The 25,047-nt window shown below is 39.0% G+C and overlaps 1 protein-coding gene across 8 annotated transcripts in view; it reads left to right on the forward strand.

Moving 5' to 3' along the window:
- The window catches only part of SLC4A7 (solute carrier family 4 member 7), a 111,328-nt gene that overhangs the window by 16,617 nt on the left and 69,664 nt on the right, over positions 1-25,047 (forward strand). For all 8 annotated transcript variants that reach the window (XM_074345378.1, XM_074345379.1, XM_074345376.1 and 5 more), the window contains exon 2: positions 24,504-24,585. In XM_074345378.1, the coding sequence (XP_074201479.1) occupies positions 24,504-24,585 (82 nt within the window). The remainder of the gene's footprint in view (positions 1-24,503; positions 24,586-25,047) is intronic.

Here is a 25,047-nt window from a genome sequence, read left to right on the forward strand (position 1 = left end):
CCTGCCTTTTTTGTCTACTGACTCCACCTCCCTGTCTAGTTTAGAATGTATGGTCCTTATCCAGTCTCTGTCTTTTTTTTTTTTTTTAATTAACATGTTAAAATTTTTATTCCAAAAAAATCTATGAAGACATTTTCTTAAATTGAAGTAGAGTCAGTTACAATGTGTCAGTTTCTGGTGTCCAGCACAGTGTCCCAGTCATGCATATACAGACGTATATTCGTTTTCATATTCTTTTTCATTAAAGGTTATTACAAGCTATTGAACATAGTTCCCTGTGCTCTACGGAATAAATTTGTTTTTTTATCTGTCTTTATGTACAGAGGTTATCATTTGCAAATCTCAAACTCCCAAATTTGTCCCTTCCCACCCCCTCGCCTCTGTCTTGTCTGAGAGAGAGAATACCATTATGTCTGTTGGTTTTAAATATTTTGGTAAATCCCTAAGCCTCAGTCAATCTAACTGTGCTGGGATTGTTCAAAACAAGTGGAAAAATTACGTTGCACAGCCTTGTAGATTGGTACCCACCTCCATTCATGGTTCTCTCTGATTCTGCAAAGATAGAAAGTACTCCATGTCTTCCTCATTCTCCTGTTCTCTCCTCTGGCCACGCTGAACATTCTCTGCTCTCTTGACTGTCCTCTCACCCCTCAATCCTAGAAATGTTGCTACTTTCTTCACAGAGTCAGTAGAAGATGTCAGAAGGGAGGTCCACCCACTACTGTTTCTACTTGGATAACTCGGCTGAAATGTAAAATGTTTTAGAACTTATGAAACCTTCCCTTCTTTCTGCATTTCTTATCTCAGTGTATGGCACCACGCGCTGTTTGGTTACTCAGGTTTGGAAATGCGAGCATTATCCATGACTTTTCTCTCCCTCTGCCCAGACACCAAATCCAGTGGTCTCAGAATCCTAATTATCTCGAATAAGTCCATTTCTCTCCATATTTCTTTTGGTCATCATGTTTTTGTTTTTGTTTTTTTTTTTTTTTTGCCTGGAATGATGTAGGCCCCTAGTGGTTAAGGAAAAGAATTCTTCAGTGACACTTGTTAAACAATGGTAAAGCAGACTTTTAAAGGGAGGCCCTAGTGATGGGTATAGAGGCTACTGCAGTCAGAGAGCGATATTGGGCTCAACTCTGACTAACAAGAACAAGTGGCCATTTACATCCAAGAAGCAGGGCTAGGGAGCAGAGGATGGATGGAAAGTTGGTAGGAGGAAGCATCAGAGGTAAGGGGGGTTCTTGTTAGACCATCTCAGCAGAATTGGTGAAGGCAGGACCGAGTGATAAGGTACCAAGGATGGGGGATTTTCACCAGACTGACTTAGCAGAGTCAGTTGTTCAAAGTGGGTTCTACAAGGCCAGAGAGCTGGCCTAGAGGACCCTAATTAAGGTCAGCCAAAAGAGAATGTCTTTGCCACCAGTTCCCGCCTAGAATTCTCTCCAGCGTCCCTTACTAGAGGTGCCTTGGTACCACTGCCTGGCACTCCCCTGTGTAAAAGCCCATCTCTCTCAGAATGAGCCTGAAACCTGCCTAGGTCCTGACAGACCTGGTCCATTTTGTCTTCTCCATCTTTTTCTGTCTTTACTGCTCTTCCTTCTTGTTCTACATAGTGAATGTATTGTAGTTATTTGAACGTACTAGACCTTTTCCCACCTCTGAGTCCTGGCATCTTGATCCCTGTTCCTAGCACGGTGCCCGGCAAATAGTAGGCACTTGGTAAGTATCTGTTAGATGATCAGATGTGTTAGAAGCGTTAGATGATTAAGTGAATAAAGGAAACGTGTCTTGTAGGGGAAGGATTGATGTAACAGTCTCTGAAGTGTATAGCTATCCACATGATTCAGGTAGTGAAAAAAGCACACTTAAAATCTTTTATTTAACTGAAGAATTAGTTGGCAATGCAAGGCCAACTTGGCTGCTCAGAATAGCGCGTGCTGCATTTTCAATTAGATACAAATTTGTATGAAATGAATGGGAAACCATTTGCTTCGAAGAAGCCTTTGTTACAAAGGTTGGTGCTCACTTGTCTTACAGCCGGGTTTGAATGCGGGGTCACGGCTGAATTCTGGATTGTTTACTCATCTGTCTCCTAGAATCATGAGGAGGTGGCTTAAATGAGTATGAAACCGTGATCACAACTGGAAAGGCAAGGGGAGGTTTTGTCTTACCTGTGCTATGATGGACTTTTTCTCACCTTTCTAAATATCAGTGCTTTCAAATTAAAACAAAAGCTAAGTATGACTTGCTTCAGACCTGTCTAGCATAGATCATTGTATTTTGTTTTTATCGGTAAGAATCTATTGCATACATAGAGTTAATACAATTCTACATAAAGAGAATTAGAATTGTATCTTCAGGGCACTTGAAATGAGTTGGGAAGTGGTGGTAAATGTGAACTAAATAAATTCAATTTTCCTTAAATGTAAAATATAAAAGTGACATAGTATGACCAGCAAAAATGATCATGTGTAGGATGGTCCTAATACTTAATATTTCATTGAGAGCTTTGTTTGTGCCCGGAACTTCTCTAAGCACATTATATCCATTATCTTGTTTAATTTTTATTCCGCATTTGACAAATGAGGACACCGAGATCCGGTGAGGTTAAGTAGTTTGCCTATCAAGTGAGAAGATCCAGGATTTGAATTCAGGCCATCTGGTTCTAGAACCTACACTTACTGATGTTTTATCTTCAGCCAAAATAAACTGGTTGACCAGTGGCAAGAAATATATATACCCATATATATATATTCAGTTTTCAGTAAATTTTATGGTAATAAAATTTGTGGATTTGTGGAGGGAATTTCCTGGGTTGGGTCATTAACTAGAAGCTATTTCTCAAGTATATGTAAATTAATCACTTAATAAAATTTTGTGCAGTGTTGCATTAATTAAACATGATTTTGCTTCTGCGTCCTTCTTTATTTCTTCCACAGCCACTGATTTTAAGGTTGCTGTTCATTTTCCGAATGAGATAACCATTCCTCCACCCACTTTCCATCCTCCAGAGAGTTTATGAAATCTCTCATTTGCTGTGGTTTCTTCTCTTGTCTGTATCCTTGTCAGGTTATTCTTTTAAAAACTACTGTCATGTTAGTAATATGGGAAGGAGAAGAGAGAAACCCAAACTCAAATCTCTGATTTCTCGTGTTACTTTGACGACCTCCAGGTTTTCTTTACTCCTCTGCCTTCTGTAAGCTTAGAATAAGTTACTATTGCAAGGAAGCTTTATTTTTATTCACACAAAATGTTTCTCTTGTCAGAGAACAAACATGGAAAATACTGGGAGACTATGAAATAAAATGTCTGACTATAGTGTTTGAATTGAATTGAATGAATGAATTGAACTGAACTGAATTGCAAAATGCTTAAAGTTAGATTATATTCTGTTGTGCATGATGATCATTGCCTAATGAGTTAATTTTCATTCACATTTGGGTAATTTGAAAGGTAAATTTTTTTTCCTTTTTCAGTTTTATTAGGTAGAATTATTACAGTTCGACTGCACATACACATTATATTGCATGTAAATACACATATACAGTATACTGTGCATTTTTTTTGCTTTCATATATGTACTAGTTATTGTTTCTAAGAACAGATTAGATCTTTAGCTTTTTAAACTTACATAGTTATCAAAGGAATAAAGCCAACGACGAAATAGGAATTAACAGAATGCGGTAATCCAGTCATAAAGGACAGACACATGTGCTCACACACAGTCAAGAAATCAAAATAATAAGTTCATTTGTGTCCTTCTTGTTGTTGTTCTTGAAAGGTAAGTGTTATCTTGACTCTTTAAAAAGAACTAGTATCCAAGAGCCAATGGCAACACCATTTGTTGTAACTGGTGAAGACCTGCCAGTGTGCCTGCATAACAATTAAATTTGGCAATCTTTTAATCTGAAATTCATAAATTACTTATATTTCATAATTGACAGCTTTTATCTTAGTAAGTAAAAACAAAAAGGAGGAATTGTGCGAGTGTTCCAGGCAGGGTTCTTTTGGTTGCCTGGTGTCAGAAATATATTTAAACTTGTCATTAAAGAGAGAAAATTCTAAGTATGTAGAGTTTTTGCTGGGATCCAAGAAAAAGCTGAACAAAAGCTTCAGAAAGAGGAAAGAGAACAGAAAACAGCTAATCTTCATCTTTCTCATCTTCTTTGGCTTCGTTATCAGGACCACTTGAAGTGACTTACTTCTATCTGCATCTACATAAATTACCACCGCCTCCTATTTTTGTTTTTGTTTTTTTTTGTTTTGCTGTCAGGCTGACTGAGTCTGCAGTCTGGATCCCAACCAAATAAATGCATGGCAGTGAAATGCGCATGGGGATAACTTACAGTGCCTTTCCAGTGTATTCCGTTGGTCTGGATGAGTCAGTGTTGAGGTGCTCTGCATTTCAGAGACCTCAGGATTTGTTTCGTAAGGTTTAAAAAGCATGCATATAAAAAAAAGCATTTCCATCCTGCCTTTATCTGGAAGTATTGTATTGAAACTACAGTGGGAATTTTTTTTAGAGTCAAATTATCCAAGTAACATCATCGATATGTCTGTATACTGAGATTAGGTCACTTTTGGGAAAACTTGAAATATAAGTTCAAGATGCGTTTCTTCAGGTAGAGTTCATTGCTAAATGCAGTTTTCATAAAAGGATGGAGGCTTTAGGTTATGTTTGCATTCACGATGAGTTGCAAGGAAGAATCTGGTTGATTTCTTTTTTTTTGTTTCTTCACAGCATCTTAAGGTACTTTAAGTGAGTAGCAGCTCCCAGTTATTTCTAAAGCAGTGGTTTTCACTGTGTGTGTGTTGGGGCGTGTTTTTGCTTTCTAAGGGGCATTTGGCAATTCTGGGCGCATTTTGTTCGTCACATCTGGGGAGAGGGGGATACGCGTGCTTCTGGCGCGTGGTAGGTAGAGGCCAGGTCTGCTTCTGAAGATCCTGCAGTGCACAAGGCCTCCCCACAGCAGGGAGGCATCTGGCCCAAAAGACCCACAGTGCTGAAGCTGAGAAGCCCTGTCCGTAGACTCATGGATCAGAGAGCAAGGAGGTCAGAAAGTTCACACAGAGAAGACTCAAGTTTTAGGAGTTAGAGAAATTACCCTTCGCTGGTTCTGCATGTCTTAGAGGAAGTGAGAGAGGCGTTCACTTCTACTGAAAGCTTGAGTTTAAATATATCTGAATTCACTATATTAAGCCATATTTTGACTTTAGTAATTGCATATTTAAGCCAGTTTCAGGTGTGTTTTAATTTTTGCCAATCAGATTACTTTTTAAATTTCTTAGATTAATTTTCCTAGCTAACGGTAGCCCAAGATGAGACCTACAAGAATGAAAGCTAATTAACATTTAGGGACGCTGTAACTACATTAATGTTTTCTCAATGCAAATGTAAACTGAACTACATATCCTTTGTTCCTAGCATTTAAATGTGGAGTATTAAGAAAAATAGAGATACACTTTGCCAAGTACACTTGCCATTTTTTGTCATGATGTGCTTGTTTATGGAAAGTTTTTGATGAAACAATTTTTACCCTATGTTAACTATATTTTATCTGTGAATTAGGTTCTTCAACTGTTTAATTCTCATGAAATTATAGATACACCTCCAAATATGTTTAAAAACAGAATTCCAGAATGGTGAGAGTATTTGAAACATTAAAAATGTGACTGTAATGAGGTATTACCTCACACCAATCAAAATGGCCATCATTGAAAAGTCCACAAACAATATATGCTAATTTGAAAAGATACATGAACCCCAATGTTCATAGCAGCACTACTTATAATAGTCAAGACATGGAAGCATGTCCATTGACAAATGACTGGATAAAGATGCTGTGGTATATTTATATAGTGGAATATTACTCAGCCACAAAAAAGAATAAAATAATGTGATTTGCAGCAACATGGATGGATGTGGAGATTGTCATTCTAAGTGAAGTAAGCCAGAAAGAGAAAAGAAAGAAAAATACCATATGATAGCACTCATATGTGGAATAAAAAAAAACAAACAAACCCAGAAACAGACTCACAGACATAGTAAATAATTTTATGGTAACTGGGGGAAAGGGAATGGGAAGGGATAAATTTGGAAGTTTGAGATTTGTAAATGTTAACAAATATATAAAAATAGATGAAAACCTTTTCTTCTGTGTAGCACAGAGAACTCTATTCAATATCTTATAATAACCGCTAATGAAGAAATATGAAAATGAGTACATGTATATATATGTATGACTGGACATGCTTCTGTACACCAGAAATTGACACTGTAACTGACCATACTTCAGTTAAAAAAAAAGTGACTAATTCTGCTTCACTGAAACACATTGGTTATTCAGTGGTACACATAAAATGCCCACATGAAAAATACAGTGCTATCATACAGTGAATATCCTAATATAGAAATAGAATAATTATCCAGTAGTTTTTAAAATCTTTTTTTCTATTTAAGTTTTCCTGAATGAAATTAAATGTCCAGGTTTTTAAAAAAAACAGCTGCTAGGGAATTTTTTTCAAACCCTGTGTTTCTTTGCCTGAAAGGGCAGTTAGGGTCATTCTCTTCACCATAAGCACCGCACGAGAGGAAAATTTCCACGTGTCTGTTGGTGGCCACCAGATGGCGATGGTATAATACAGTGATGAAGACCAGTAGTAGGTGGGGGAAACCTAGCTGCTCTGAGCAGTGTGGACTCAGCAATGATACGTTGCAATGGTGAATGGTGTGGACTGGTGGTGCTGCTCTCTGAAATGTGTGTTTTAAAATTAGACAAGTTTCCATTTGTTTTACAGGAGCTTTTCCTTCTTGGCTATTGGGTTCAAATTTATCTGTGGAAACCAAATTAATATCTCCATGTATTTATTATAATATGGATGCTAATTTATTGTTAAAGGTTTTGCTTTTTATGGTAGTTACCTGCTGTTACTGAACTTCTAATAGATTTAAAACATCTAAAAATAATTACGTGAATGCTTCTGTGACAGAATAACGTATATGTTACTTACAATTCCCTAAATAAGGCACATAAGCAAATAAAATTACAAGCATTGTAAGTTAGGGGAAGGCGCGTGGCCTCGTGGAAAGAGGCGTGAAGTCAGGTGGCTCTGCGCTAGGGAATGACCAGCTGGGGCACCTTACAGAATCTTACCGTGAGGATTAAAGATGATGCTTGTAAGTGGTGCTGAAAATCAGTGCGTGGTTCCTGGAGGCAGGCTGACATGATTTTAAATTCTAGCTTCTCCAAGTACTACAAGCTGTGAGACCTTGGGACAATTACTTAAATTCAGAGCCTAAATTTCTTCTTTTATACATTTAGGATAGTCATGCCTTCTCCTAGAATTGTTCAGGGTCGTCAGTGAAGGAATGCATATGAAGCACATAGGAAGTTATAATTAGTAATTTCTGATACTTGCAGCCTCTGACAGCATAAGAGCCGGTAATAACCACAGTGTGTGTGAGAAGCAGAGGGGAGCTCCCACACTTCTGTTTCAAAAGAGCTTAGAGAAAGAGGAGGACAATAAAAAATTTACAGGAAAGAATTTAAATCATGTTTCCTTTTTTATTAAGAAAATAGCGCACCCTCCTTTTTCTTTTCCCATAAAAACCTTTAATAAGTCTTTTGCTTAATGTCAGCAGCAGCCCCGTCTGCATCATTAGCAGTTATGCCCTGGGTTCTGTTCCTCTACTGAAAAACTGACTTCACATCTGCAAACAGAACTACATGTGCCTTCTTAATCATTTTAATTCCTGTACAGTTCTCCACCTAACTTACATTTCTAGATTTTCCCCCGCCTTTGGCAGATTCTAAGCTTAGTAATTCTTCTGCCTGAATTTAACATTAAAAAAAAATCGGTGCCTGTGATGATAGGATTTTCTGACTGTGAAGCTGGAAAATGTTAGGTTTTTTTTTTTTCCCACCGTGCCTACAAATTCAATTTGAGAAAATGGGGATGTTTGGAGGAAAGTTTTAATTTCTGTGTCAATATGGAAAGCTTTATTATTATTTGGTGTATTTATTTAAAGTCTTTCCACTCAGAATAGAACGCCTTTAGATTATTTAGTGCCCTTCAATAAAATTTTATAGGTTTTTTTAGATTACATTTATTCCCATGTAGTTTATCATTTTCTTCTTGTGTAGGGATTTTCTCTAACCCTATCTCTAGTTTGTTGCTGGTAATTTAGGGAAAAGCTGTTGGTGTTTATCTTGTGACTGGCTGCCAGCAGATGAATCTTATTTGTGCTAATTGGTTGAACTTGTCATATTCTAGGTATATAATGATACCATCTGCAAATGAAGATAATTTTGTTTTTGTTTTATTTCGTTATTACACTAGCCACGGCATACAAATTGATGGATTATCCTAGAGATAGTGGAGACTTAGGACTCGTGTAAAGAGTGGAATCTAGTGTTTTGTGCTTTAATATGTTTGCTTTTGGTGTCTGGTCAATAATCTCATCATTTTTAGGCAGGTTCTTTTTGTTCCCATTAAAAGTAAGTCATATTGAAAGGGACCTACTTGACTTTAAAGTTTGGAAGACTCTCTTTTGAGCAACAGGGATTTAGTGATATTTTCTGATAGTCCAATCATTAATCCTCATTCTGAATGAGGTAGTATTTAAGTAATCCTAATATTCCTAATTATTATTTTTTTTAGTTAGGGCTTCAATATAATGAATTTTGAACAGGGTACAGTTCACTCTATAACAGGCAGGGAATGCAAAACAAAACCAAATATAAATGCTCCTGGAAATAAGAGAAGCTGTACCAGAAAAATTCATGTCTCCATCTTGAAACAGTCCATTGACTTCCTCCTTCAGGGTGACCATTGAGAAGTCTTGTTTCAATTTATGTGTCTCTCTTCCTCCGTTTCCTTCCATAACATTTGTTTCTAAACCCTCAGTTCCGGGAAATTTTATTAGAGTTACTACCTAATATACTGCCCTTGTCACCCAGGGCCCGTTCATTCTAAAGGTTTGTATCCCTTTTCCATTCTCGCAAGTTCTCATAGTTTATCTTAGTTTATCATTTCCTTCAATCCATTTCCTGTTTACCCTTTTTGGCGCTCGTATTAGTTGGAAGCTGAATCTTCAAAATTTGTTGATTGTTTCTCTCTCTTACTTTTAATAGTTTCTGATTCTTCTTTTTGTTTGAGATACTTTATCTTCTAAGCCTTAGCCCTTTTGGAGATTGAAAATCTTATTTTTAATTTTCCAAAGCTCTTGTTCTTTTTCTTTGTAGCAATGCAGTTATTTATTTTAGATTTTTTTAATTGAAGTAAAACATATACAAACATGTACAAATAGTAAATGTGGCCAATTGTCAAAAAGCAAAGAAATTCATGTAACTATCACTTCAGAAAAGAAATAGTAGACCATTGCTGGCGCTCCAGAAAGACCTTCATTTACTCCCTCCTCCCTCCTGCGTAAAGGTAGAAACACAATAGTTTTCCTTATTTTAAAATTTTATCTAAATGGAATCATATGATATGAATTATATGTTTGGCTTTTTTCACTCAAGGTTATGGTTGTGAGATTTATCCATGTTCTTCCCTGTAGCTCTGGTTTGTTTAGTTAGTTTCATTGCTTCATGGAGTTACATTACATAAATACACCACAGTCCATTTGCATTCCTCTTCTTGGATGTGTGGATCGTTTCCAGTTTTGTGTTACAATGAATAATGCTGCTATGAACATTCCTTTGCATGTCCTTTGGTGCATATATGTGTGCATTTTTTATTGGGTGTTTTAGCTTGGCTTTTCCCAAAAGCAGAGTCTGAGACAGAGGCTTGTGTGCGGGTAACGTGGTGGTGAAGTGATCCCAAGAAGCAGAAGCGAGCCCTGGGAGGAGCCTCGTGAGCTGTGTCTCAGAGCTGTCTGCCTAGGAACTTGGGGAGGGACCGCTTTCCAAACCCCACTGCCCGGGGCAGGGGCCAGCGGGGCGTCAACTCCATGCATTGCTACTTTTTTTTTTTTTTTTTTTTTAGATTTTAAAAAATTTTTTATTTTTATTTATTTATTTATTAACATTTTTAAATTGAGTAATAGTCGTTTTGCAATGTTGTGTCAAATTCCAGTGTAGAGCACAATTTTTCAGTTATACATGAACATACATATATATATTCATTGTCACATTTTTTTTTCACTGTGAGCCACCACCACAAGATCTTGTATGTAATGCACTGCTGCTTTTTAACACTGATTTTTGACGTTTTGGAATTAACCAGAGGACACAGCTTAGAAGGCTTCATTATAAATATGCAGCAGAATATATCAATCTTGATATAAAAAATCTAATCAAAACTGAAATGTGAAAGGAGATTGTAAGTGCAAAAGGCATATGTGGGTTAAAAAGCCTAATTTTTCTTTTTATAGAATAAATAGGTCCTGTCCCAAATGGTACATTATTTAACATTATGGTGGCAACTCTAGCTACCACGAACAATCTGAGGCAGAAACAAAGTAGTTAAATCTGTTGAGTGCAAATTGGGTGGGAGGAATGATTATCTGGGGACAGTTCTATTTAAGTTTTCTACCATATACAGGTTAATTTAATAGATGATATTAAAATGTAAGTTCTATGTACAGATGCAGAAAAATCTTTAGGGTATATTTTTAAGTGGGAAAAAGCAAGTTATGTATACAACAGTGAGTTGTATGTAGCTAACATTTTGGTAAAACAAAAAAAAAAGCGTGTATTTCTCTTTGTATTACAAAGTGGAGAAAAACTTGAAAATGGGGCAGAGAAACCAAGGGAATAAGTGAGACAGTCTTGATTCGTGTAAATGTATTTATTGCTTAGTCAAATAAGCCAGATACAGAATGACATATACTGTATGATTTCACTTGTATGTAGAACCTAAAAGAGTCAAAATCACAGAAGCAGAGAGGAGAATGGTGGTTGCCAGAGGCTAGGAGGAGGGGAAAATGAGGAGGTGAGGGTCTAACGGTACACGTTTCAGTTAAGCAGGATCCATAATACGTACAGCATAGAGCCCGTCGCTAACAACACTGCAGTGTGCACTTTACATGTTTTAAGAGTAGGTCTTACAAGTTAAGTCCTCTTTCCCCACCCTCCCCCCTGCTCACAGTAATACTAATAAGGGGGTGTGGGGAAGCTTTGAGAGGTGACGTGTGTCTGTGGCCTTGATGGTGGCGGTGATTCCATGAGTGTACAGTTGTCCCCAGACTCGAGTTGTGTATGTTAACTATGTACAGCTTTTTATGTGTCAATCATACCTCATTAGATTGGTTTAAAAAAAAAGAAGTATTGCTAGGAAAATACAACTGAAAAGAAACCTTTAAAGGACCAGCTCAGTTAAAAGCCCTGAGTTTACTGTTAACATCTTTATTTTATCAAGGAAGTAGTAAACTACAACTTACTTTTCCTTTCTACTTAGTGTATAAACCTTGCTTTAAACTTTTTCCTTTGCATATTGGTTCAGTAGCGTCCAGGACTGCGTCCCAACAGGTGACACTGGAGAAGTGGCTCTTCTGTGTTTTGATGGAGGATGACATTTTGCTCTACAATTTGGGGAGTTAAAATGTATATGCATCTCATTTCTCTTTTTCCCCTGAGACCTCGTAGCCCTTTTTCTTTTTCTCTCTCTCCCTCCCTTCTCCCTAAATCCCTGTGCCCAGGGCTCTGATAATCCAGTGCGGGTGAGGCGTGTGCTGCCAGGAGGCTGAGTAAGCTGTTCAGTGCTGGTGGGGAGGGAACAGCAGGGACATGTCAAGCGGTCCTTGTGGAAGCTGGTGTGGAACCTGGCTGTTTGCAGGTGCCCTTTATTTTGGGCTAGATGCATTGAGAATTTAAAAAATCAGTGAATAACATATATTCTGTCTATCTGTTTCTTTAGATTTATGTTCATTTGCCAAGTATAAATCACAGAAAGGTTGACTTTTTAAAAATTAAAAAAAATTTTATTGTAGCTGTTGCCATCATTGAATGGGTCTCCAATTCTTAGAGAAGTTTAAAAAAACCGAAGCTGTACTTGAAGGCTTTGGCGTGTCTTTTGCCTGGCGTCTGCTGTCTCGTATAGCTCGAGGAAGATTAAAACAAAGTATTTTTTCTGTTTGATGTATTATTTCAGCTTAAATTTCTAATTTTGTTTTGATGCATGTTGTCAGTGAATTCTATAGGGTTAGCTGGTAGTAAGACTTTACTTTTTATATTTTATTTGACTTCAGTAGACATTTTATTTTATTTGTTCTCGTTCAGTTAGAATTTCGTTTTAATCAACTATTATCAGAAATTTTTTTTCTTAAGTTTTATTTTATGTAGCTGGAATGGAGGGAAAGCATGGACTGGAAGGACTGGGTTTGAATCCTAAACCCACTGTCTGCTAGCTGTGGCGCTTTGGAGAAGTTGCTTACCCTCTCTGAGCTTTCATCATTAAATGAAATACCTGAATGTGCTATACAACATGTATGACAGTGTTTAGCGTAGTTTTAGCACAGAATTGGTGCTAATAAATATTTTGTATCATTTCCTAGAAATCCAGAATAACAAAATAATACTTTTTTTTACCTTTTCTCCTTCTATACCTGTTAAAATATTCATTCAACGAATAACATCACAGAGAAAACAAAAAGAAATATTCACCTACAATTCTTTAATTATGTATTTGAAACCTGAATTTTTCTACAGGAGTTCTCACAAGTGCCACTCAAGGACCTCTGCCAGCCCCTGAGATCCTTCCAGAGGGTCTGCAAGATCAAAATGATTTTCATAGCAGTCCTGGGACATTACTTGCCTCTTAACTGGGCTGAAGTTGCGCTGATTGTGTGGGAGTAGTGATGGGTGAGACTCATGTCACAGGACAAACTAGGGAGGCAGCAGCCAGTACCACCAGGCGCTGGCATTTTAAAAACAGAACAGAGTTACTCACTTCAGAATGTCCTTGGGGAGGGTAGAGCTCATTAGCATGCACGAGGTCCTGGGTTCAATCCCCAGCACCTCCTCTAAAAATAAGTAATAAAACCTAATTACCTCCCCCCTGCAAAAAAATAATAATAAAAAAATACACCAGTAAATAAATTAATTTTTGAGTGGAGCCAACATGGTGGAGTAGAGAGACTCGCACTCGCCCTCTCCCACAAATACACCAAGAATTATATCTACAAACCCATCGAATTGCACAGAGCACCTACTGAACTCTGGCAGAGTGTCTCTCATTTTGAATGACAGGAGGATTCTCACAAAATCCATTCATACTGTACAGCACAGGGAGCTATGTTCAATATCTTGCAGTAACTTGTGAAGAATATGAAAACGAATATATGTATGTTCCTATATAACTGAAACATTGTGCTGTATACCGCAAATTGTCACAACATTGTAAACTGACTATACTTCAATCAAAATATATTTTAAAAACAGAGTGTCTTTGGTGAAGCAGTGAAAACTATCTTATTAAATCTGAGCCTTTGCTTTAGTATTCTGAATGACAGAATAGGAAGCACACATAGAAAGGCGCAAACAGAATGTCTTTGATGAAGCAGTGAAAACTATCTTATTAAATCTGAGCCTTTGCTTTAGTATTCCGAATGACAGAATAGGAAGCACACATAGAAAGGCGCCTGCTGTATACTGCGGTGAGCGGTTGTCTGGACAGAAAGCACCGGTGTGATGGCTTGAATTGTGAGCAGGCCCAGCTGCCTTCTTCACGGGGTACCATCGTCACTTGAAAGAACAGCGGACTAACTGTGGTTATTCAGACTTGACATCTGACAGCTGTTTCCTCAGAAAGAAATGAAGCGAGCCTGTCCCTTCCAGAGAAACAACTGAGAGTATTTGTTCCTAGTGATAAGTCTCACTTTCAGAAAAAATTATAATTTTGAAAAACGTATCTGCCAGCCTGACCCTGACAGTTTCTCAACACTTAGACTTATGAGACTACTGATAATACTAACAAATGTGATTTTTTTTTTTAATATTGTGGAATGAAATGTGAAGTTATACACATGGATTCAAAGTGTGTGTATGGTGGGCCAGTGGGTTTAATGTAACAGTGTGCGGGTAAAACATTTATTTGAAAAGGCTGCAGATTCTACCTCACCTTCTAGCCTTGAAGAAATGACTACTGTTTGAGTTTGGTGACCTGGCAAAGGGGAATATCAAGTTAACTTGAAAAGAGAGCTAATACACTCCTCTCTTTTTGAATACAGTATTTGTGTGTACCCGAATTTTTTCATATAATTCAACCGAATAACAAATCATATGAAATTGATTACAGAAGTAGATGTGAGAATTCCAGTTGTCTCCTATTAAGTCAGATATTGAGAGATTTGCAGAAATGTAAAAGCTGTTCTCACCAAATCTTGTTCTGTCTTTGAAAATGGTTGTTTTTAATTAAAATGTTATTTGTGTTAACATGTAATGGCTTTATTATTTTTCCAAATGAATTTAAATATATATTTAAAGTTTTTCTCAGTTTTACTTGCAAAATGGTTAATATAGTAATATTATAAATATAAATATGGTAAACTTTGTAAACAAAGACGCTTTGAGGTCTTAAGTAATTTTTAGAGGTGAAAAGAGATCTTGAGCCCAAAAGTTAGAGGTGCGCTGCTAATTTCCTTTTCCCTTTTAGCTGTTACCCATGTGAATGCTTAAGTTGGGGGGGTACAGTGATAATTAAAACCAGAATATGATTTATTAATCCTGTTATTAATGTGGTTACACAATAAGTTGGTATAAATATAGTAATGATAAAAAGGCAAAACTCTTCAGGTGAAAACATATTTGGATCTTTCCTGGAATTAAGTGAAATTAAGGGCTAGGTTTAACTGAGTATGTTGTTGAAATTTTAGTCTCTTAAAAAAAAAAAAACCTCAAAAACCAAAAAAACACACACATTACACATATCCTTAGAGTGCGTTCTCTTGAACTAATGGTATAGAAAGGTTTCAGTTGAAAACTGGTTGCTACATTCCTCTCTGGGTATTTTCAGTGATAACTACATGTGTGTATTACCGTCAGGGCTCTCGTGCTGTGACGCCCTGTGAGCTGTAGTTATTAGCATGGAAGATTAGGTGGCTTAGAGCACAGTGACTGGCTGTGCGGTGAAAGCAACTTACAAGTGTTCATCTGTGCAAAGCACAGTGACCTGAATCAGGTGTGTCCTCACTGTCCCCGGGCTCCGCGGGGGCCTCGCTGCGTTACATTGTCAAAGACTAGGCGTTCGTACATCACCATGGAAAGATTCCGCCTGGAGAGGAAGTTACCTGTACGTACCGAGTTACGATCTTGTATTTTACTTGTAAACAAGTTTGAATCTTTCAGAGCGTAGTAGCGAAGCTCGAAGAAATGTCAGGCTTATTAGCACTGGCTTAGAATAGCATCATCCTTCCTGTCCTTGGCTGTGGAAGCCAGCCGTCTGCTGAAAAGAGTAAATCCTTGTGCGAAGTTAGTAGTGTGTGTAGCTTTTTTATTATGCTCTAACATTCGATTTTTGAGTAGTTAATATTACTTGAGTGAGGCCGTAAGCAATTTTAAATGGCTGAGATACGAGTCTTAATGGTTAAACGTGCTTTGAAGGTAAACTGAAGGATTTGGTAACTGTGCAATTGCTCTGCCTGGTTAATAATAATTTATGGGAGGTGTTACTTTTGGGCTGTAGCCACATGTCTTATATGATGAAGAAATGAAGATCTGCTGCTGCTGTTTTATTTCATTTCTTAATTTTTGTGGTTTTCGGGGGGAGGTAATTAGTATTGTTTATGTATTTATTTGCTTAATGGAGGTGCAGGGGATTGAACCCAGGACCTTGTGCACGCTAGGCACGCACTCTACCCCTGAGCTACACCCTCCCCCCACCGCTGCTGTTTTAATAATGGGTCTTAGACCTTAGGTGTGAAAAGAAGGTAATAGGCTAGGCTTGTTGGATATATTGTTGAAAAATCTTTTAACACTTTTTTCCCCTGATATCATGCCTTTGGCATGTAAAAGGCTCATTTGTGATCACTTGACCAAGAAAACATAAATTGTAGATTTTGCCTTTCCAGGCGGGATAGATAAATGACTGTGAGAGGAATTAGTAAGACCCGTTTGAAACAACACTTAGATTTGTTTGATTTGCTGTGAGTTCCTACTTGTGAATTGAAGTTTGGTTTTTATCATGTGTTGACGCCAGGCCTCTTTTGTTTATAAACTGATGTATTAAATTCCAAACTGTGAAGCACCTTTCTTTGTTTGAGCTTTAATTGTGTTCCGAAGGAGTCCGTCAGTGTATCCAGTATATGCTTTTTGGCCCAGCGTCTTCCCCTTTGGAATACAGCCAACAGTCACTGCGGATTTATTAGAGGCCTGCTTGATGCCGAGGGGACAGTGGCGACAAAACAGATGAGGTTCCCTTCTTGGAACTTGCTGTTCAGGCCGGGAAACAGTCAAGCAGCTGGTTCCATAAACATGTAATTGCACGTTTTCATAAATGCTATAAAGCATCGTGTGTTCTCAGCGTATATTACAGTGCCCTTGGCCTGCCGTCTCCTGGATAAAGAACCACAAGTCCCGTAAGCTGTGTGTGTGTTTATAAAATGAGAAGATGGCACTGGAAAAGTGAAACCCACCCACACCTGTGGGTCTGTGAGGCCTCATTCATCAGGAATGGAGATAATACATTTACCTCCCGATTTCTTGCCATGGGAAGCCCTGCCTGAGCTGTAAAATGATTGATAAGCTGGCCATTTGTTTCTGTTAACAGTTTTTATTCACTGATGTGTCCCAGTACCCGGACTGATGCTCAGAACGTAGTGCACGCTCAGTAAATATTTGTGGAATGCACGGATGACTCCAAACTCCTCGTCTTTAAGGAAATGAGACTTCTTTTTTAGTGCATCAGGTTCATGGGGTCCTGGGTATTATCCAGGGGAAGAGCAGGCACACAAACCGTTGTGCTGAGGGACTTCTGGTTCTTTCTCACTGATTTGCAGGGGACAGACCCAGTGGAATTCTAAAAATACTCAGCTAATGATAACCCCCGGCTGACCGAAACCAGGGAATCGCGACGGAGCACCTGCTAGAGCCTCCAACGTAATAAACGCCTCCTGGGGCTTACGTAGTGTATCCGCTTCTGTGCGGGGTGCCCTGTGTTCCCCCTTGTGTGCAGGGTGCCCTGTGTTCCCCCCTGTGTGCGGGGTGCCCTGTGTTCCCCCTTGTGTGCGGGGTGCCCGTTTGTTTTCCCCTGTGCACGGGGTGCCCTGTGTTCCCCCCTGTGTGCGGGGTGCCCTGTGTTCCCCCCTGTGTGCGGGGTGCCCGTGTGTTTCCCCCTGTGCTCGGGGTGCCTGTGTGTTCCCCCTTGTGTGCGTGGTGCCCTGTGTTCCCCCTTGTGTGCAGGGTGCCTGTTTGTTTTCCCCTGTGCACGGGGTGCCCTGTGTTCCCCCTTGTGTGCAGGGTGCCCTGTGTTCCCCCCTGTGTGCGGGGTGCCCTGTGTTCCCCCTTGTGTGCGGGGTGCCCGTTTGTTTTCCCCTGTGCACGGGGTGCCCTGTGTTCCCCCCTGTGTGCGGGGTGCCCGTGTGTTTCCCCCTGTGCTCGGGGTGCCTGTGTGTTCCCCCTTGTGTGCGTGGTGCCCTGTGTTCCCCCTTGTGTGCAGGGTGCCTGTTTGTTTTCCCCTGTGCACGGGGTGCCCTGTGTTCCCCCTTGTGTGCAGGGTGCCCTGTGTTCCCCCCTGTGTGCGGGGTGCCCGTGTGTTTCCCCCTGTGCGCGGGGTGCCCGTGTGTTTCCCTGTGTGCGGGGTGCCTGTGTGTGTCCCCTCGTGTGTGGGGTGTCCGCATGTGTCCCCTTGTGTGCGGGGTGCCTGAGCTCTTCCAGACACTTCAATCACTGCCAAAGTTGAGATTGTTTTTTAAAAAGACCGTTTCAGAAATAGATTTTCTTATTATCCTCGTTTCTGTTCATCGTTTTACATACTTCATAACCTAAAGCAGATGATCCCGGTGTGTGTTTTGGTGTGTCTGTGCTGAATCAGAACTTGGAAGGAATGTGTCTTCTCGTAGAACGAGTGCAGTAAGTACTTGTGATTTATACTTGCAGGCACACCCGGGTGAGGCTTCGCATTGCCAGTGACACTTGTGCTTTGTCGCGGACCTTCTGACAGTTCAGCGTGTCCCTAGCAGTCCTCTGTTGTTGGAGGCTATGACTTGCCAGTTTTAGGTCTCACATCTCTGAGTCCTCCTGCTCTTCACATTTTTTGATTTCTTCACTTTTGCCCCTTACAGCTTTTTCTTAGAACTCGAGTTATCTTTAGTTTTAATCATGGTACGTATTTCAAGGAGAACTGTCTGAATCTATGCGGTTCCTCCCCTGTCTGGTGACAATGCATTTTCCCCGAAGGCTTTCAGATTTTCCTGTGGGAATCACATGATGGCCTGAGTTTACAGTTTGCAATTTTAAACTGCTTTAATTTTCTATACACCTTTTACATCTCTTCGACTTGTTTTAGAGTGATGACTCAGTGACAAATGCCCGGTGAGTTCTTTAGGAACAGTGAATTCTGTTATTTGGCTTTTCATCTTATGAAACAGTGGTCACTGATCATTTCTCCTTCTAACTGGATTAGGAAAGATTGTTTGCTTACTCTTAAGCTTTGGGCCCATAAATTTCAAGTTTTCTGATATTTAAGTTCAACTCTTGGTAGGTGGCACGGGGTCAGGAATTGGTATTATTTGGAGGAAACTTATATTTCGGGAACAGCATTATTATTTGCATATACACTTTGAGAGGTTGCCCTAGGAACCTTGTGGAAAAAACTCTGACATGCAAATTGACTTCTGGGGTACTACTAACAGATTTAGGGTTGCTTGTAATACAGCGAGAGTGTGTTGTATCTTCACAGTATTTTCTTGTGAATCGGAGGTACATTCCATTTTTCTGAAGGATTAAAACAACGTGAATGAAGTGAGGCTGGTCCCGAGAGGGCCTCCTAAGATGACTAAGGGCAGGAAGCAGCCTCTATTGAAGAGCAATTTGAACACGTGTGACTTAAGTCTGTAACGTAGTCAAGGACATGGTGTTCCGACTGGTGTGCAGTGGAATCACGTAGAGGTTATTGAAAATACGGATCCGCCGGGGCTTCACCTCAAGCGTGGGGTCAGCATCTCCACTGTTGGGCCACGGGAGGCCGAATTTTTAACAAGCTCTCTAGGGGTGTCTGAATTTATATCCTATCATAAAATCTGAAAATCTCTTAAAGTAACACAATTTTAGATCCTTATGAAAGTTGGTTGCCTCGTCTTGGCATTTCATTCTAGATACTTAGGAATGCATTTCCTATGAATAATTCTTGTCTGCAACCGTAATGCTATTTTAGGGTACATCTTAAATCTTCACATCAGTTTTAATTCGGAAATTAATAGGTATTTGTTTCTGTAATTGTTAAGACTTCGCTAATTAATCTAGTTTTAAAGCTATATGGTAGATGAGAAAGCACTTTTATAGAGATACTACATAGTTTCCTAATTCAGATTGAGTAACATGTGGGCCTCTTCCGTGGCTGTGTGCCTGTGCTTGGCATGGTCACACAGCACCTCATTCTACAAGTTTTTCAGGTGGGCATAATGCTCTGTAGATGAGGACCAAGGTACATAGGTCACGTGGCTTTTGGAAGATTGCATACTTAAGTCTACCTCTGTATTCACGTGGTTAAAATAAATCAAGGCAATGTAAAAGCCCAGTGAATCCAGAAGTCTGCTTCTACGGCCAGAGGTAACCAGTTTTACTGTGTGCTTGTATGTCCGTTCAGTGTTCATCATGTAAATTCAAATATTCTTTTTCTGGGGACTTCGTATGCGATATATGTGGTTCTCTACCTTTTGTGTATTTCATTTTAGAATAGGTCTTAAATATTTTTCATGTCAGTACACGGTGTCTTCCTCTTTTTTAGTAGCTTTGTATTCCATCCAATGCATTGCTGTCCCTCTTTTAAGGGTGGTTTCCAGTCTTTTCCTGTTACAAGCTGCAGTAAATAACCTTGTACATACGTCATTTCATATACAGAACATGTAAACTTTCTTTATGATCTTATATGAATAATTCTTAAATCTGTTGTCTTCTATGTTATAGAATAATTATATTCTGAATAGTTACCTTATTTGATAAATAAAAATTTGAAACCAAGGCAAAATAATTTTCTTAAGAGTAGAGTGAGTCAGTCTTGCATTTATATGCTTAGGGTGCCTTTTTATTCTTCCATGTATTTGAGTCTTCCCGGTGCCTTGGCTTCGTGTCCTTTAGGCGGGCTCTGTAAAGACTGGCTGGTGTGACTCACTCATCTGAGGTTGGGAATGAAAACATTTTCATGTCAGGGGTGGCTCTTCGCTGTTGCCATTTTTGGTTTTCCACTATATTCTTGAAGTTAAAAAATGAAGAAGTTTTTTTCTAGCTGCAGATTTAAAAGTAACTGACATATTAGGTATAAATTTGAATTTATCTTTTTAAAAATGATCAGAATTACATGTTTATTGTAACAGAAAATTAAACACTGCCAGTTTGTCTGTCTCTGTGTTGTTCTCCACTGCTTTCTCAGCCAACTCTGTGACACCGTGTCCACAGTTTGGTGTTTAACCTTTAAAATATTTAATATGTACATGTATTTTTGTATATATGTCAAAAAAGAACACAAATAAAATTGTACATTGTATAGTATATTAACTTAATCTATACTTAGAAAATGGCGTTATCCTAAAATGATAGGATTTAAAATGCAGTATGTTTGTTTCACAAATATATTTCCACCTTGAAACATCGGTGCCTTCGTTCTAAGGGATTTTCGATATATAGTCATGTGCACCCTGCATACTTTGTTGAGTTACTTGTAATATGTTGACGTGGCCAGTGTATGTGCCTACTTAATGTTTGCTTTTATAGCCTGATTCCTGTTTCACAGTTGTTGAAAAATAGATGTTTTTAAGGGAAGGGAGAAATGCAGATCCCTCCCCTCCCCCCACCTTTTAAAAAAATAATTGTTAAATGTACATTTTTTAGGCTTTAAAAATTTTAACTTTAGTTTGTTCTACAAGTTACATATGAAAGCATTCTCATTGAAAACCCAAACATTAACGATGCAGGAATATTCTTGCTTGGCTTTAAGTTAAATCACTTCCTCAAGGCTTCACAAGGTTGTCTGAGGGGGCAGGCTGGGCGGACCGTGGGAGGTGACGGACATCCTCATTTTCACATGTCCCTTTGTGCACGTATGGGACTGTTTCTCTGTGATAGATGTTTAGAGGTCGAAGACTATACGTATTTTAAATAAATACGTATTGTGAGGTTGCCCAGCTTAAGCAGTTAGCTGATTAGTGCTAGTACGTCTAAACATGTTAAGTACAGCTGCATGGAAGTAAAAGGTATTTTTTTTTTTTTTTTTTTTTTTTTTGGTTAGCGATGAGAGATAAGTGTATTGTTTTGCTTCCTTGGCAGTTGTTCCGGGGAGATGAAAGTTCGGAATGGGAGCAGTTAATCCCTTTTAGAATACACAGTGTGCTACCTCTTGGATGGCACAACTTCTGCGTCTTTTATTCAGGGGACAGCTGCCTTTTTGTACCTGCCTATGCATGCTTCGGGGCTGAATGGCGTGGGATCGTTGGAGGAAAGCTAAAGGTGTTAAGAGTATGGCATGCGTAACGGATGACACTTAGTCATTCGTTCTTGCACGGTGAGCCTCTCCTCATCACTAAAGATGTGTGACTGCCGTCAGGCAGTGTATCCATGCATACAGTGAGGTGTCCTTTGTCTTTCTTAGTCCCTTATATGAAAACGTGTAGTGGTCTGCACAGCCTGTTTCCCAATTCTTTTTTTTTTTTTTTTTAATTGAGGTATAGTCAGTTCACAGTGTTGTATCAGTTTCTGGTGCACAGCACAATGTTTCAGTCATACATGAACATACGTATATTCATTTTCATTTTCCTTTTCACCGTGAGCTACTACAAGATATAGAATATGGTTCCCTGTGCTGTACAGTATAAACTTGTGGATCTATTTTATATACCACTCAGTATCTGCAAATCTTGAACTCCCAGTTTATCCCTTCCCACCCCCTTCCCTGCTGGCAACCGTAAGTTTATTCTCTATGCCTGTGGGTCTGTTTCTTTAGATATAAAGGTTTATCAAGTCATTTAACTGTTGAGTTTCCTAGATTAAGTGGAATACCGCTCTTTTAGAGTCATATACCCAAATCTTAATACCCAAATCTACTTGATTCTATAGTTTGGATATCTGACTTTCTTCAGAAAGTCAGATTGGATTTTGAGATCTGCATTTTTCTTAATATACTGTGTCTGTTTCTGAGTTTGGGGTAGCAAATAGTGAGAGTTTGGATAGCAGGGAATTTATTTGAAAATTTCATCAAAATTGACTCAGTTCCTGAGTTTTAAGATATGAGAATTAGGACACTGAGCGCGTGGATAGAAAGGAGTAATTGGGATGTGAATTTACTTTGTATGCACTGGGAAAAAACCTATACACAAAAGTGAGGTATTTTAAGATCCAAAGTTGGAGGAGATCCTAAAAGATCATTTTACCCAGCCTCTTGTTTGATCCTTTCTAAGAGAAACTGGTCCTTTGGTTTATGCTTGGACATTAGAAGTGGCAGGAAGGTAATTGTATTATGTGTCCTTCTGGCTTGTTGTCCCGAGCATGAAAGGGGAGTGACCGCCAAGAAAATGGGAATGGATGAAAGTTTGTCTTCTTGTGAGACTGGAAAAATACTGTAATCTGATGGATAAAACAACTTCATTCTAGAAAACTGACATTCAGTGGAGTACTAACAATGTTGTAATTAATGCTAATATTATTATTTTATTTTTAGTTCTATTCTCTTACCTTCAGTTGCCTCAGTTGCCTGTAAAGTTATCAGTTAAAGCATAAGGACCTTCGAAGAGAACAAATTAGATCATTTCTTCTCTTTCTTGAAAGCTGGTTTTTTGGTTTTTTTTTTTTCATCCCTCTCCTGCTTTGGGAGGTTTGTGGTCCTTGCTTCTGTCTGAGCAGAAACATTGCCTGTTTCCTGTTGCCCATCTTTTGCCTGCTCTAAGTGAGTGGTTAAGTCATCTGCCCCTTTGTCAAGCCCCAGCTCCTTCCTGCTTATTTCTAGTTTTCAGCCTCTTCCTGAGCCATCTTTTCCTTGCATTCATCTCTTGCTCTGATTCTTTGACGAAGGCGTGGTGAGACGGGATCTGTCCAGCATGAACGCCGTGCTGAGTAAGGTTCCATATCCTGGGTTCCTCTGTGTACTGCACTCATGCAGACTCCAGCTGACCCACCCCTGTCACCCTTGAAGTTCAGGTAGGCCTTTTTAACATCAGCCAGCCCTTCATCAGAACCTTTGTATGGCTTTTCAAAACCTTGGACACCCTCCTCCAGGACGCATCGCGGTCCCAGGTTGGGTGGAGCACAGCAGAGTCCTTGTCCACTGTCTCCTCATTGTGCTCTGCTCTCAAGTCTTTGTTGCTTAAAATGGAGTAGGCGTTCCTGAGGACCTGGAAGGGGCACCCTTGCCCGCCAAGTCTGGGCACCTGTCAGGGCACCTTGTGGTAGCTGTGCTGGACAAGTTCAAGACTGCACGCAGACCCGTGCAGGGTGTGGGTCCGGAGGGAACTACAGGGCAAATTGGAGACTTTTTGAGGGAAGGGAATTTGTTCGTCTCTCTCAGCCTGTGGCACAGACCCCTGTTTACACCAAGTTCATATAGGTAGTTAATGAGGATAATGTTTTTTTTGAAAGTTAAGTTATAAGTTGAGAAGAGACATTAAAACTGAAACAAAAATAGTCTGTATAACATTTTATAATAAATATGGTTAGTCTTTTTGTTGAGCTGAAGAAAGAAATAGAATTGGGAAGGCAGACTTCACAAACTCAAAGCGAGACTCTCCTTAGAGGTTAAATTTTGGCATGGCTTTTCCTTCGTAGAGAAATAAAAAGTTCTTATAACTTTGATTGGCTCTTGGTTAACTTACGAGTGAAAATGATACTCTACACATTAAGATTTTTGACCATTATGTGTTTCGCCATAATCCAATCCAATATCCAGGACGACTTGAGTTAAGTGGGGTTGGTTTTGTTTGTTTGTTTTTGTTAGGGCACCTAAGAAGCAAAAAAAAAAAAAAAAAAGAAGGAAAGAAAAAAGTATTTTATATTGATACCTAAGCATTTTCCCTCTCCCCCGGTTTTGTGAAATTTCTGGCTGGAGAGTCTCTGTTAGGGTGAATATATGTGCCAAGTACGTAGTAACTGCCATAGAAGACCAGTGAAAAGTCGTTGTCATTTCAGTTCTTTCCATGAGATTTTTGAATGGTCTTCTGTGGACTGAAAAAAAAAAAAGCCCATAAACATACTTTTAGAAAGAATGCAATTAGCTATGCTATGAATTCAGTTTTTTAAGAGGAATTTTTGGCTATTTTTGCGTATTTGCGTACTTTTGGCTATCTCAAATAACATACCAGGTAGTAGGTCCTCAGTGTGCATTGATTTCCTGAGTCAATGACAATAATTTCTTTGTAGGGTCCTGATGAAGAAGCTGTTGTGGATCTTGGCAAAACCAGCTCAACTGTGAACACCAAGTTTGAAAAAGAAGAACTGGAAAGTAAGTTTGTTGAAAATAACTTACAATTAGCAGGATAAACTACTAATGAATGTTTGCTAGCGTCCTTTAATTTTCACCTGTTACTTGTTGAAACATTTGTTGTGGTTGTGAGGTAGAGCATACATTTAGAAGACTGTTCTCTTCTAAATGTAGTTGAAAGAATAATAATACAGCAAAACCCCATGTAACCACTCCCCACTACAAATAGAACATTCTCTGAAACGTAAATTTCTTTTCAATTCATTTCAAGAATGCTTTTCACACTTCACTGATGGTTATCATTACTTGCCTTGAAAATTAAAATGCCACAGTTACAAAATCAGCTAATTCTTTAATTTTTTTTTTGTTGTTTCTAGCAGCCTTGGCCATTTGAATTATGAGCACACTGTAGACTAATGAGCCACAGTTTTCACTGGTTGTCACCTAAATGTTCGCTTTATGTAGGTCTGTTACATCAGTCTT

This window comes from Camelus bactrianus, chromosome 17 (genome assembly GCF_048773025.1).
Source record: "Camelus bactrianus isolate YW-2024 breed Bactrian camel chromosome 17, ASM4877302v1, whole genome shotgun sequence".
NCBI lineage: Eukaryota > Metazoa > Chordata > Mammalia > Artiodactyla > Camelidae > Camelus > Camelus bactrianus.